The sequence below is a fragment of the Oncorhynchus masou genome, chromosome 1 (genome assembly GCF_036934945.1).
Source record: "Oncorhynchus masou masou isolate Uvic2021 chromosome 1, UVic_Omas_1.1, whole genome shotgun sequence".
NCBI classification, from domain to species: domain Eukaryota; kingdom Metazoa; phylum Chordata; class Actinopteri; order Salmoniformes; family Salmonidae; genus Oncorhynchus; species Oncorhynchus masou.
The window spans coordinates 23494466-23509802 of NC_088212.1; the positions used below are offsets into that span (position 1 = coordinate 23494466).

General features: G+C 40.4%; 1 protein-coding gene across 1 annotated transcript; it reads left to right on the forward strand.

The window, feature by feature from the left end:
* Nucleotides 1-1416: 1416 nt before the first annotated feature.
* On the forward strand, nt 1417-7839 carry LOC135548843 (LIM/homeobox protein Lhx2-like). Its single transcript, XM_064978879.1, has 5 exons — nt 1417-1666; nt 2989-3191; nt 3612-3982; nt 6837-7039; nt 7495-7839. Exons 1-5 carry the CDS (start codon nt 1484-1486, stop codon nt 7783-7785), a joined length of 1251 nt encoding a protein of 416 aa, XP_064834951.1. The 5' UTR covers nt 1417-1483; the 3' UTR covers nt 7786-7839.
* Nucleotides 7840-15337: the final 7498 nt, after the last annotated feature.

A 15337-nucleotide genomic window follows, 5' to 3' on the forward strand; every position in this document is an offset into this window, starting at 1 on the left:
GTAGATAGTATAGGGCTGTGATTTGTTAAAATGTATGTTAAATAAAAACGGTTTATTTTATTTTATTTGGATTTAAACATTTATTTAACTAGGAAAGTCAAGTCTTTTTGTCGAACATGGATCCATGTGCCTGGAAAAAAAAGACAATTACGGTAAGGCCTGTATTGACAGATATATCGAAGAAAGCGAGAGAGGGATAGATAGAGAGAGAGAAATACAGACAGAGATATAGAGAGAGTAAGAAAGAGACAGAGAGAGAGAAAGAAAAAACGAAAGATACATGAAACGTCAGTGACAATGGTCCAACAGATCACCATCAATGTGTTCTTCTTCTTTTTCTTCTTCTTTTGTCATGTTGTTTTAGCCTAGATAAGCACTAAAGGTATTCAAATATCTGGTTAAATGCAACACAGAAAGGATGCGGCTAAACAGTATGTCATGGGCAACCAAAGAAAGAATAGGCTACTAGTCTGCATACTTCTTCGGAAGCAGTAAAATAAGAATTCGACAATGTTGAACAACCAATGAACATAAATCGTGGGACGTGACGTATGGGTCCCTGTAGAAAAGGCGCGGAGTGTATCGCAAGGCCAGAGACAGTGGAACAGTGAAAGGGCTGCCTGCTCGAGTCTTGCGTTCTTACAGAATGTATAGTACATTTCTCCTCCTCGATTACTCACATGCAGCTTTCTAAACGAAACAACTGCCAAAGGAAAACAGCTTCTCTCAGACCTCCAACAGGATCTAAATGCAAACATATTTTTTTGCCAACTAGTTATATCTTTAGAAGTCCTTGAAAAGCATAGGATATATGTGTGTATAGATTTCGATATAATCAATACCGCTCTAACGACAACTTGGACACTGCATTTGAGTTCAATGACAAATTGACAAGGAGGCAGCTACATGGACATTCACGCTCCTACAATCTCAGAGACGCTGTGTTCTTAATTTTTTCTCTTCCTTCGATTCGTGTGGAAATCATTTTGGTACAGTTGATGATTTCCAATAGAACTAGTGGCAGTGCTCATTGATCGAGTTAGTATTTGGTCGGCAAAGGACTAATTCATTCGTTTGCTAATGCCCTGCAAAATGTTTGAATCCAAATACCTCTGAAGAAATAGAAGGGACCAGTAGCAGACCCATGCAGGGCTTCGATAGTTGGTACGTTTTTCATTCCTTAGGAATTATTTTGCAAGTGGCATTTCTTCTCGCATGATAATATAATAATATATTTGTATGCTGCATATAATTAATTAGCATTGGTAAAACGAAGGATTCCGTCACTTTAATGAATGAATTATATGTCATGAGAGAGAGATGCAGAGATTCAGATGATGATTGCCATTGGCAGATGATGCGTAGCGTGGAGAACACGTGTCCATTTTTGTATCATATTTTTTTCTGATCTGGAATTCTTCCTTGTCACACCAAGAAGGGAAAGAAGCTGACTGCCAATGCACGGGCTATAGATTTGCGTTTTATGGAAATCTTGGGTTTCAGATTTGAGGAAAACACGTTTAACATCATCCCCTCTCCGGCAACTATGCTTTTCCACGGCCTCCCTGGAGGCGAAATGCACGTTGTTGTGGAAGAAATGGACCGGAGAAGAAAGAGCGAATCCGCAGCTATCAGTTCGGCCATAGATATGGGAGAATCTGAAACGGTAGGCAACTAAGCAACCACGCTTAGGGCGATTCCAATCGCTAGTTGAGAGCAGTTGTGTACAAATATCATAATGATCAGCAAAAAGTTAATGCAAAAATGCAGTAAGAGCAGTGAACTATAACATCATACTTGGGATATTAAAACCATTTGACGTGGGATAGGCTATTAAAACCATTTGACGTGGGATAGGCTATTAAAACTTGTTGGACTAAGAAAGAACTTGCTTTTTGAGTTTCTTATTATTGATTTTTTAAAATCTTTAACAATGTAGCCTATTTATTCTTATGGAATTATTTTGAATCACTGTCACATAGCATTTTTGAGTAACCTAATAATGTAGTCTACTAATAGGCTAATGAATTAATATTCACATGCTAATCTGTTAATAGCAAATATCACGGGTGTTTTTATTATGCACAATCAAGTGTTTTTAAGCATGCGTTGCTTAGATATGTTGTCAATTTAAACAATATCACAATGAAATGGATATTTCATAATTTTATACTTTTGAATTTGTACAAAAAACATTGCACATTCATCAATTTTTGGGCAAAAATAAGGAAAATACCCTAAAATATAAGGGTACAATTCATATAGACTTTTAGGAAATAGCTTTAGACTAGAATGGTTGATAAAATGTCACTTGAGTTAAATGATAAATTAATTATAACACTGGCTTTCACTTTTTAGACTATGGGTGGGTGGAAGTGTTTTTATCTTTGATCTCTTCGACTATATGCTATAATTTACGTGTTATTATTATTATATCGCATTGTTCTTGTTAGGCAGTTGTAGTCAAAACAAAGATTTAAGCCAAAATACATTGGAAGAAGTGAAAGTTTTAACAAAATAAACTGTGTGTGTTGGTTTGTAAGGGTGTTTTGATCCCATTATGATTTATGTAATCCAAAATCTTAGTGCGAGTGAAGCCGTTTTATTTCGAAAGGTAAATAGCATGTGCTTTGTTGTTTTTTGTTGTTATTGGATGATTCGCTTTAAATGCCCAAAATGTTTATTACAGAATATGGTAAGGCCTATAGGATACATTTAGCTGTATGTCTATAAACTGACATATTTTAATTGGTGTAAACTTCAAAATTATGTTAATTTATAGACAACATAAGCCTGTATTGTTCGGTGTAGTATTTTCAGTCAAATACAATAACAGTTCATACAACAAAATAATGTCTGATAGGCTAAAATAAGCCTATCCTAAAGGCAGCATATCTTGGGGCGGAAATTAAACATTATTTCGATATGGGTGTTTGATGGCGTTGTTTATCTGTGTTTCATGTTTGTGTTCGTTTGGTTGTCTTTTAGAACATGTCGTGCATGAACAGCGACAGGGTGTCTTTGTGCGCGGGCTGCGGCGGGAAGATCGCTGACCGATACTACCTGCTGGCAGTGGACAAACAGTGGCACATGCGCTGTCTCAAGTGCTGCGAGTGTAAACTCAACCTCGAGTCCGAGCTCACCTGCTTCAGCAAAGACGGAAGTATCTACTGCAAGGAAGATTATTACAGGTAACTCCATCAATCCCCCAAATGGTGCTGCACACCTGAGCTAAAACATTTCTCAATAGTAAAGGTGCTGGGTTATGAAGAATAAGCACATTTATAGTCAGATGTCCCCGAAACGAGTCTCCCCCTGCACACATCACGAATTATAAATGTTGTTATTACAACCACATATAATAGGCTTTCATGTGGCCTACAGCGAGGCCAGACTGAGCTTTGACAAAACGTTGAAGTGCCCTTGCACAAAATGCATTACAAATGGCCAGTGTGAGAGTGTCTAAGGGGCTACATTGTTCTTTTTCAGAGCAGGCCTTGGTGCACACATACTGTGACTGCCACTGTATGTGCTACTCATTGACATGGATAATTGACATCTGATCAAAATGTATCCGTGCACTGACCATGCAGGTTCTGTCCTCTCCGCAGAAGGTTTTCGGTCCAGAGATGTGCCCGGTGCCACCTCGGGATCTCGGCCTCAGAGATGGTGATGCGGGCCAGGGACTTGGTGTACCACTTGAACTGTTTCACCTGCACATCCTGCAACAAGATGCTAACGACTGGGGACCACTTTGGCATGAAAGACAGTCTGGTCTACTGTCGGCTGCACTTTGAAAATCTCATACAGGGGGAATATCAGACACATTTCAATCATGCGGATGTAGCCTCTCACAAAGGACTGGGACCTGCCAACGCATTGGGACTATCCTATTTCAACGGCGTGGGGAGTGTGCATAAAGGGCGGCCCAGGAAAAGGAAAAGTCCCGGGCCAGGAGCAGATTTAGCAGCCTACAATGCCGGTAAGACTACAGTAATAAAATGTCAATTTTAAATAAGCCTTTTCAGAATATAACTCTACATTGACTCAATGAGCACTCTCCTCACAAAGTGTCCATTGCGTAAGACAAAATGACTACGCTGTGCAATTTATAATTATTGCCAAGGCCCGCTTTTGACAACGCAGGACAACAATCGAGTGCAATGAAGGGGTGGGACTGTGAGTCTTCATGCGATGATAATTGAAACAGAGTAGCCTAGCCTACTTGATCTCAATAATCTGTTAGTTATATTCACTGTAATACCATTTTATAGACCTATAGAGGTTGCCTGCATTATGCAATTAAAAAAATGTCGCCCTCCTGGTTCCATCATTTAATCTCACGAACAATATGAAAGTTATGATAGCCTATATTGCCTTTGCAACCAATATTTTTAAACGAATATTTCAACAACTTATTTCAGTTCATTTATTTAAGCTTAGCACGTAGCAAAATGTAACGTTGCCTCTTCTTTGATTTTACCATACAAAGTTGTTTGTTACCTCCATGGACATTCCTCTTTTTTATATCATAAAAGCCTATATAGCCTACTATATAGAGTGTAGTCTTGCATTAGCTTATTTGTGTTCTGGAGAAACTAAAGACCGTGTTCATTTAGACCTAATATTCAAAACAGTTTGATATAGTTTCTTCCAGGATATTATAAGGAGGTTGTTTTCTAAATTGATTCAGGTTATGTATCCAAAATCCCTCCCACTACAATTCAACTGTGTGTTGCAGGAGAAAGTTGAATCTATAATTTTCTTCTCCTGTCCTCTTTAAAAAATGTATTTGAAGTTCCGGCTTTCACCTTAGCCCTTTTCCACTTGTCAGGCCCTATAGACATCTCAAGCTCCCCTGCTCGAGTTTGCGCACTCGGGTGCCGGTTGTTCTGGGACGGGGCCAGAATGTGTGTGCACTACAAGATATCAATGAGACTTGACGAGTTATCCAGTAGTGATTGTGATCACCAAGAAGGTCATTCAATAGGGTACGCCTAAATGTCGGATCGAAGTTTGGGTCTTGAGAATTAAACATCACCGTCAGTTATTGTGTTAAACTGTTTTCATGTGCAACACCAACTTTCATTAAAAAAAAAGTCAACAGTAGAATTAGGGATTTATAAAGGTAGTGAAAGGACCTGATATTTAACTTTAGTCTATTCAAATAGGCTATATAGCCTAAAACGTATTTTCTCTTTAGGCCTACGCATCACTTGGTCATATCAAGATTGTCCACATGGTTCGTCATCTGTTTGAGCAACAACACTTTCATCCAGTAAACCAAAGTGCATTCCCCACAACACCTACGTGGAAAGGGTTAACTGCCCGAACAAGGCAATTGCCCTCTGTTCATAGCCCGTCATTGAAAATAAGAATTTGTTCTTAACTGCCTTGCCTAGTTAAATAAAAGTAAAATAAAAATACAAAAAATAGAAAAGGGGATGGGGCGTGCTCCGGGTCGCTACTGCCCTCTACTGTCTACCCATTGGGCCACTGACTGACATACAATATCAACCTACTGTATGAATAAACAACGCATTCAAGTATTGACTAAAGTTAACATCTGAAGTCACCTAACAACCTTTTAAGGACGAAATCGACGTTTGGTTTGAATAAAGATCTCATACGGTTCTGAATGTGTTGTGGTCCTGCAGAAATAAACCAAAAAGTAATTCCCTATGTTGTTAGAAAAGTTCACATCAGCCTATCAATGGCTTTTGAAAAATTGCGAAAGATAAATATTGTTTCTGTATATCTGGTGTTTGTGGTTAGTTGTCTGAACTCTTAGGTGTTATTCTGAGGAATGTGAATGACGAATATTTATCGTATGCAGCATTGAATATGTTTCAACTGTTAGGAAAGATAGCAACACTTAAGCATTTGCCAAGAAAATACTGTCAGGGAAATATGTCATGTTTTTGCAGTCACGATTCGATTATCAAGGGCAGGCTATAGCATAATTACAATTAATAAGGCAACAACCACACCAAATAATAATAATAATAATAATAATAATTATACTATTAAAGTTAAGACTATTATTGTATTTGTAAAAAAAAAACATCTTATTGCGTGCTTATTACTTCAGCGCACTTCATCTGTTTTCAAGGAAGACTGGCATTTCTATTTTGCAAACTGCCAATGCATATTTATCAATGGAAGACCTCTAAATGTAAAGACAATCCTGACAACCCTAGCCAGAAAGTAATAGACATATTTTAATTTGTCAAGGTCTTACATAACCAGTAACCTATGACACCATATAGTGTGAGTGCTTGACAAAGGGAACAATCATTTCGCATCACTTGTTTTGGAATATGCTGATTAATGTATGTGAATTCAACAACACTTTTTGGGTATGAGCCTAAAAACATGCAATTTGTTAAATATCACAAATAAATTAAATACGTTATAAATATAACATAAATATAAAATCCTATTTTGATTATGGTACTGTGGGGTGTGTTAGAGCCTAATGAGACACTGTTTAATAGTCAGGCTGTGGTTGAATTTACAATCACTGTTTAATTTTACCTATGCTTTTCGTGTGTTTATTCCTCTACCTTGATGTGTGTATTCATTGCCACGCTCTCTACCAAACATTTCATTACTAAACCAATTTTAAAGCGTTGCATTAAAAGCCAGCTGGGGTGCATACAAGCCAGCATTTTGCTGATTTTAATTAATCAATTCAAAATATATCATGCAGCAAAATACATGACATGATCATGTTTAACTTCAATTGTCCTTGAATGATACACCATATTCATGTGGTCTAAACAACATCTTATGTGTGTGTGTGTGTGTGTGTGTGTGTGTGTGGTGTCCTCCAGCACTCAGCTGTAATGAGAATGACGGAGACTCTATGGACAGGGACTCCTACAGCTCCAGTCAGAAGACCAAGCGCATGCGGACCTCCTTCAAACACCACCAGCTGAGGACCATGAAGTCCTACTTTGCCATCAACCACAACCCAGACGCCAAGGACCTAAAGCAGCTGGCCCAGAAGACTGGCCTCACCAAGCGTGTACTACAGGTTAGACACACACCTACACCATATTGTTCCTGATATTCAACAAAATAAGAAAAACTACACACAAAACAAAAAGTCTAAATGTTCTAGTGTATTATGATGGTAGCTAATATGATTGAATAATGGGATTTTGAAATCAAACGAGTAACAAGGGAGCATTTTCTATTTCAATTTCCAGATAAGAATGGTTTATTATGGGAAGTGGGGATCACAACATAGAGTGCTTGATTTCCACAAAGACCACAGCAATTTATCTAGGAGACTGAAGAAAAAAATGTGACAAAAAGTTTTCTGAACAAAAATTCTGTAAAAATCGCTTTGCTTTTATTGAAGCTCCCAGGAAACAAAGCAGTCATTTTGCATTCTGTTTTTCATGCCTGTTATTCCAGTTGAAACTGTCTTTCCCCACGGTTCCATCACTAATATTCGCTGTGATGTTGCCTTGTTGGGGTACACAGGTCTGGTTCCAGAATGCTCGGGCCAAGTTCCGGCGGAACCTGCTGAGACAGGAAAACACGGGCGTGGACAAGACCTCAGACGGCTCCACCCTGCAGGGGGGCACACCCTCCGGACCTGCCTCCGATATCTCCAATGCCTCCATGAGTCCTTCCAGCACCCCCACCACCCTGACAGACCTGACCAACCCCACCATGCCCACCGTCACCTCCGTGTTAACCTCTGTCTCTGGCAGCATGGATGTTCACGAGTGCAGGAGCCCGTTGCAGACCACCCTGACCAGTCTGTTCTGATGCCCCCTTACAGACGGACCCCTTCAGCTTCATCTGATGCCCTGAGCCTTTAAACACCCTCCCCAACCTCACCCCCCCCCCCCCCGACTCTGTCCGCTTGGAACTAAAACACAGACCTTTGACAGAGACATTTAATGGACTAGTAAAATTAAGGTAAAGGAAAAATACTTGTACTTTTACTCTGAGCCAATTTGAGAATATTTGCGTAGTGAGGCTGCCAAGCCTTGCAGAAGGAACAGTTATTGTTATTTTGTTGTGGTTGTTTTGTTGAGAACTGAAGAGACTTGATTTGCATTTTTCAATGTTTACAGAATGAAACTGTGGAAAAGAAAAAAAAACTGCTTAATTTTGGAAATTCATTTTTTTCCAGCACAATATTTATGTTGTTGTACAGGAGTCACTGTTAGGAAACATTGAGAAGGATTGTAAAATGATGGGAAATCTGAGATTAAACACAGGCTAAAATATGCTATGACTGCCATGTGCCTTACACTTCAATTGTCCCCAACATATCCAGATCTGTTTCTCCCATCAAGATTGGATAGAAACACATCTTTTTTTCTTTACCTCAGCAGAGAGTATTGTGGCTCAAGGGTAAAATAGTAAATGGTTCACACAAACAGTGTGTGCATGCGTGTGTGTTGTCTGTGTGTGTGTGAGCATGCTCGTGTGCATGTGTGTGCGTGCGTAAGTGGGTTTGTGATTGTGGTCTAAATGTAAATTTAGAATTAATTTGAGTTGGCAGACTAATTATTGCTGTTAAATAAATAAAAAATGACATGTTCACACACACACACACACACACACACACACACACACACACACACACACACACACACACACACACACACACACACACACACACACACACACACACACACACACACACACACACACAGATCTGTGATATGATATCATACACTAGGTTGAAATGTTACAGCCAATGAAAGCTAGTTTTGTTTTGAAATATTGTGCTCTTACAACTTGTATTTATCTTACAAGAACAACAATTCTATACCTCATTTACATAAGAAATTGATCAATTAGTATGTTTCTGCTGACCTAAAACCTGCTATGACATACACACTCTCATCCCAACCTCTTACCTCAACTCAGTTTCCACTGTTCAACACGACTTAAATGAAGTTACATGAAACAACAGTCAACTGGCTTTCATATCCCTGATATGTTCAGTATCACAAACCAGGACTTTTACTTCTAGGAATAAAAAGATCAGTAGAAGATGAGGTGTACGAGTGAAAATAGGCAGTGATATCACTAATGATTCAGCTTCATCCATCCAACACACTACTACTACTACTACTACTACAGTACTTCAACTACTGTACTACTACGACGACGACTACTAGTACTACTACTTCTACTACAGTACTACTACTACTACTACTATTACCCTAATTATACTTCACTACTTCTACTATTACTACTACTACTACTTCTTCTACTACTACTACTACTACTACTACTACTACTACTACTACTACTGCCCTACCTATACCACAATACTTCTACTATTACTACTACTACTTCTACTACTACTACTACTACTACTACTACTACTACTGCTACTACTACTGCCCTACCTACACCACAATACTTCTACTATTACTACTACTACTACTACTTCTACTACTACCCTACCTATACCACAATACTTCTACTATTACTACTACTACTACTACTACTACTACTACTACTACTACTACTGCCCTACCTATACCACAATACTTCTACTATTACTACTACTACTACCACTACATTACTTCTACTACTACTTCTAATATTACAACACTACTTCTACTACTACTACACTACTTCTACTACTATTACTACCTCTACTTCTACTATTACTACTACTACTACCACTACATTACTTCTACTACTACTTCTAATATTACAACACTACTTCTACTACTACTACACTACTTCTACTACTATTACTACCTCTACTTCTACTACTACTACTACTATTACTACCTCTACTACTACTTCTACTACTACTACCACTACACTACTACTACCCTACTTATACCGCACTACTTCTACTATTACTGCTACTACTACTACTACTTACTACTTTTACTTCTACTACTACTTCTAATACTACTACTACTACTACTACTACACTACTTATATTACTACTTCTAATACTTCTACTACTACTACTGCTACTATTACTACTGTACACTACTTCTACTACCACACTACTTTTACTTCTACTACTACTACTACTACTACACTACTTCTACTACTACTTTTACTTCTACTACTACTTCTTATACTACTCCTACTGCTACCTCTACTACTACTAATATTACTGTACCAGAGCCTGCTGGTGTCCAATGCTGTATGGTTATTGACTGAGGACTTACTGTTTTCCCCGCACCTTCTTGTACAGATCCCAACCATTCGATGCAGTCTTCAGTTCTGCAAGAAATATAAAAAATGACTTACAGCATAACTTTTGTCATCCTTACAAATTTGTCCCTTCACATCTGTATGTTTTGTATTACACCATTAAAAGCACTAACCTATTTTGCATTGCTGTGCTAAAGTCTCATATTGAGCTGGTTTGTCATCTACAGTATCTGTAGTGGGTGGTCGTCCTGTCATGGAATAAAATCAGGCTATGCATGTGCAGTCCCTTCATGTGAGCATTCCAGAGATTCTGTGCTCGTGTGGCAGATCCAGACTAGAGCTATGATTGGAATTGCAGAAATGTGGGTAATGCAAGGCCCTGCTTTCTCTTATGAAATTATGGATGAGTCCTGCTCACATAACTGATCAGACCAGGGCTGAATGGCTTTTGTGGGAGATAATGTTTTCTAGATGAATTTACTCGGCCACAGACAGTTGATGACCTGACTTGAACTCTAACAGTACAGGCAAGGTTTGGACCAACCCTTGACTAATGTAAAACTAGTCCGTTAGTATCCTCCATGTTGGCTCTTAGTTACAGTATCTCAACAGGCTGCTGGTGCTACCATACCATATGTGACCCACACCCGGGCTGCTGTACACACTATGTTAACTAACCGTGAACAATCAACATTAAACCAACATCCCACTGGGCACAAATGTCAATTCAACCTCTATCCCAAATTGGTTCAACGTCATTTCATTGAAATAACGTGGAAACAACATTGAATCAACCAGTGTGTGCCCAGTGGGATAGTAACACCTCCTCTGGGTGAACAAGAAAAGTAGACTTTTCGAACAACAACAGAACAAGCTTCTCTAGCCAAGAGAAAGTTGATTGCAGTTGGCAGCCTTCCCTACAGTGTAATAATAAAAAATCTGTTTCATGGACAGTTTTCCCCTCTCAGCTGGGGCAATATGTGTCCAATTTTTTCATGGCACCACCCAACCGCCAGTTCAGCTGAATCTAATCATAAATCTACGAGAAATTTCCACCTAAAAATATAAAGGAAGTTTACACTATTTCATTTCTATACGTGTAAATTGAATTCAGGACGTAACCTTTTGAGAATGATGTCCTCTAAGTTATGTAGGCGTAACAGATGTTGCTATACAGGGCACATTGTTAATATGTAGCTTTATTATAGAAATACATGAGTAAAGAAAGGATATTACAAGCTCACTTTCTAGTCAAGGTATTTACATTCTCATAAGTGATGGTTAGTATTGTGCCCTAAAACTGCCTGTTTTGGTAGTCTGAGTTGAAATGTTAATTGGCCAACATTCACACAGATGTCTGGTGAGCACACCTGGCTACACACACACTTACAGCTCTCTCTGGCAGTTCTCCCCAAAACAATCAACGCCATATGTGTGATTTTATATGGATCAGTTCATGTGTGTGTGTGCGTGAGTGTGTGTGTCGGTGTGTCAGTGTATGTTGGTGTCAGTGTGTGTGTGTGTATTTATGTGAATGTATATCTGTGTTTTTTTGTTCCTGAGTGAGAGCAAGAGAAAGAGAGAATGTGTGAGTGCATATATGCAAGTGTGTACGTGTGTTGTACGACAAGGGTATAATGAAGGGTGTTTCTCTGTTGTATTTTACATCCATTCTATACAATATTCAGTGACAAGAAAGCTAAACAATTACGGAGGCAAGGAGTGGACTGACATCTAATGGTAAGACCGAGGAGGGGTATAAATTAACGGGTGAAATGCAGTTCAAATGGTAGAATTCAAGTGGCAGTCAAAGGATTTTGGCTGTGCGGATTTATGTTAATGTGAGATGTGAACCCACTGGTTGGTTTATCCAGTAATTACAAGAGAGGAAAATCTGAGGCCTGGCAACCATAATGCAGAAATAACAGAACAGCCTCATAACCACACGTTTACTGTTTGTTAATGGATGCCTATGTCTGTTACAGAGGGATTGTTGTTTTAAGAACAATTAAACCTGCTTACGGAATTTAGGAGAAGATTTAGGGAGATTTTAGACATGTGAAAAAGGCCTTCCATGTCTCCACTCCAGATGCCGTGTTCATTGCAACATAATAGAGAGGATGGGACTCTAGAGGCATACAGTTGAAGATCAATAATGCCGTCTTTTGAATAAAGAAAACACTGACTGCGGCAATGCAGGTGAAAAAGGGAACTTCCCTGCATAAGGTCTATTACAGTATTTGTTCACTGAGCTCCTTTATTACCAGTCTCTGGTTCTGGGTGTCCTGGACATGGGCCTGTCTTCCAGGCTGGTCCCCACCCAGCTTTCCCATCAAAGAGGCTGCCAAGCTGGGGCTGAGGTGGACCACTGTTGGGTGTTAGAACCAGTCTCTGCAGAGGGTGCCCTGCCAATGTGTTGCCCAGATGTACCCTCACATTCACAGAAAGCTGTGTGATGAAGGCTTTAATAGAGAGGCTGGTCTTTAAAACACATCAGGCTATATATAAATAGAGGGCCCTATAAAGTGTAATATGTAATATTACTGCCACATTTCACCAGCATCTTCTCTAAATATTAAAGGTCTTCTCTAAGTATTAAAGTTTTTATTTATTTTAAATGGTGTGCCAGAACAACATTTTACAGATATGCCTGAAACATCCTTTTCTACCCTCTACATGTTTCTGATGCACAATGTGAATAGCAGGCAACCTTCAAATGAACATGACATCTCTTTTCACACGACATCCTAGTACACTACTGATTGGTCCATAACTTCCTCTAATGTATTAAACATATTCTAATGGCAGCAGCCTGTATGAAGGTCCCTGCAGCTGCTCTCTGAAGGCTGGGGGTTTTACACACAATGCAGAGTACAGGTTTGAGTTTCATACAATCAACTCAAGCTGGAGTTTCACACATTGAGCACAGAGTTCTACTGAACAAGCCACTGCTGCAGACACATTCTTCAAATCAACCCCAGGGAGGGCTGGACTGTCCTATAGACTAAATATGTAATGGTGGAACAGAAGGCCTATATATAGAAAGACTGATCTATGTTAGTTGACCATAAAGGACCTGGTCTGAATATAGTGCACATGTTGCATAAAGAACTGAAAAGTTGCAGACATAATAATAATAATAATAATAATATATCCCATTTAGCAGACGCTTTTGTCCAAAGCGACTTACAAGTCGGCTGGGGCCACTACTTTTACATATGGGTGGCCCCAGCGGGAATCGAACCCACGACGCTTGGCGTTGCAAGCGCCATGCTCTACCGACTGAGCCACACAGGACATACTGAATGGAACGTCATCAAAGGAGGAAGGACCTATAACCTGTGAGTCCCTGATATAGGAAGGACCATAACGCATCGCTCCCCGGTAAAATAAACAAACAAATGGCTCTAATTAAGTAAGGTGTACTGTCTGTGTACCCCAGCCTGGTTAAGGGGAGAGCACAGGGGGTCAGTCTTCCGTTGGTTCTCTTAGTAGAACCACGAGGAGGAGATGGAATAGCTGCAGCTCCTTGTGCCCTGCAGCGACCAAGCCCAGCCTCAGCTACTCACACAGGACTTGAGTGTAATACAGAATATTAGGAAAATTAGATGGAGCACGATTCCCGTTCTGATTCCTCTGGTCATTATGTGTCCATTTAGGGTGGCTTTAGCCCCTTCTCTCCCACCATGAGGGCCTCTCCAGCTCAGGGATAGCAGCTAATTAGCATGAGGAGGGCCGGCTAATGTGGAGACGGCTCTCTGTGATCACATTCACTCGGTGGCTGAGGACGCGTGGAGAGATGAAATTAGAGTGATTAATTAGGCTTTGACACTCTGCCAAAGGTTCTCAATTTAGCCCTGTCAAATCAATAAAACAGGCATCTCCTTGGCCACACACAAGGTTGACCTAAAGGAGACTGACCCAGGGGTATTACCAACAATTAAGACCAATTAGTGGAAGAAACCCTCCAATGGGAAGACACACACACAAACACTCAACAGGGCTTTATAAACCTACAAACCAAGGCTAGGCACTAGGCACACTCACTGCAATGGACCCCTTCGCCATAATAGTGTGTCACGGCAGCACAATCAGATGACATAACTTACTCTTAAACTAACTATTAGAGAGCCACTTTACTACAATACACCACAATATATGTTACAAATTCACGAGGGAACTTTGAAATTCTGTACTGAAAGTATATTGACGAGTATGTAAGCTGCCATTTCTGAGGACATCCTCTAACTGGGGTGTTTTTCCTGAACTCTCATCAGCCTCATCTGAAAGCAAAGCAAATTTTTGTAAAAAACATTCATGTTGCGTAAACATCGTTCGCCCTGACAAACAGACAGACAGACAAAGAGGGGAGCTCATTTAATCCAACCCAGCCATTAACATGTCTGTGCATGGGGGGAAAGGAAAGGACAGCCAAAACCAGAGGAAAAATATTGCTTCATTAGCCTCTCACACAAGTGACAAATCGTCGCTGAATGGAATGGAATGTAAAAGTTTCCCTGGGACAAGCCGGGCTCCTGCTCTATTTAGATACACAGTGAAGTGCTGTCAGGGTGGCAGCGTGGTGCCTGGTGGAGCGCGGCAGGTTGGGGAACAGCGCTTAGCACGGAGTGGAATGGGATCTGGGCTGCATGCCTGGGAGCTGCATACCTGCCTGGCTGGCTGAGTGGCTCTCCCTTTGGGTGTGGGCCGAGGGTGGGGTGGGGGTGGGGGGTGGTGGGTGGGGGGGCAATCGCTGCACAGGCAGCTGTCAGCAGAGAGGTGGCATGTCCTGGGCAGATGCTGACAGAGGCTGTCTGCAGGCAGCGAGAGCGCAGCCAAACTGACACACTGTTTATTCACAGATGACATCCTGGGCCGGGGAGGGGTGTCGCTGGCATTTCCATTCACCTTGCGATGTAAAAACTTCCTGAAACAATGTGTGATGAATTCTTTGTAGAGTACACATAACGGGAATAATTGAATCGTTTCTGTGGCGGATATATAGGCCCGTCATCTCTGTCGCCTGGTTGTGCGGGGACAAGGAGTTAGGATAACATGCATGAATGCACAAACACGAACGCGCACACACACACACACACGCACGCACGCACGCACACACACACACACACACACACACACACACACACACACACACACACACACACACACACAC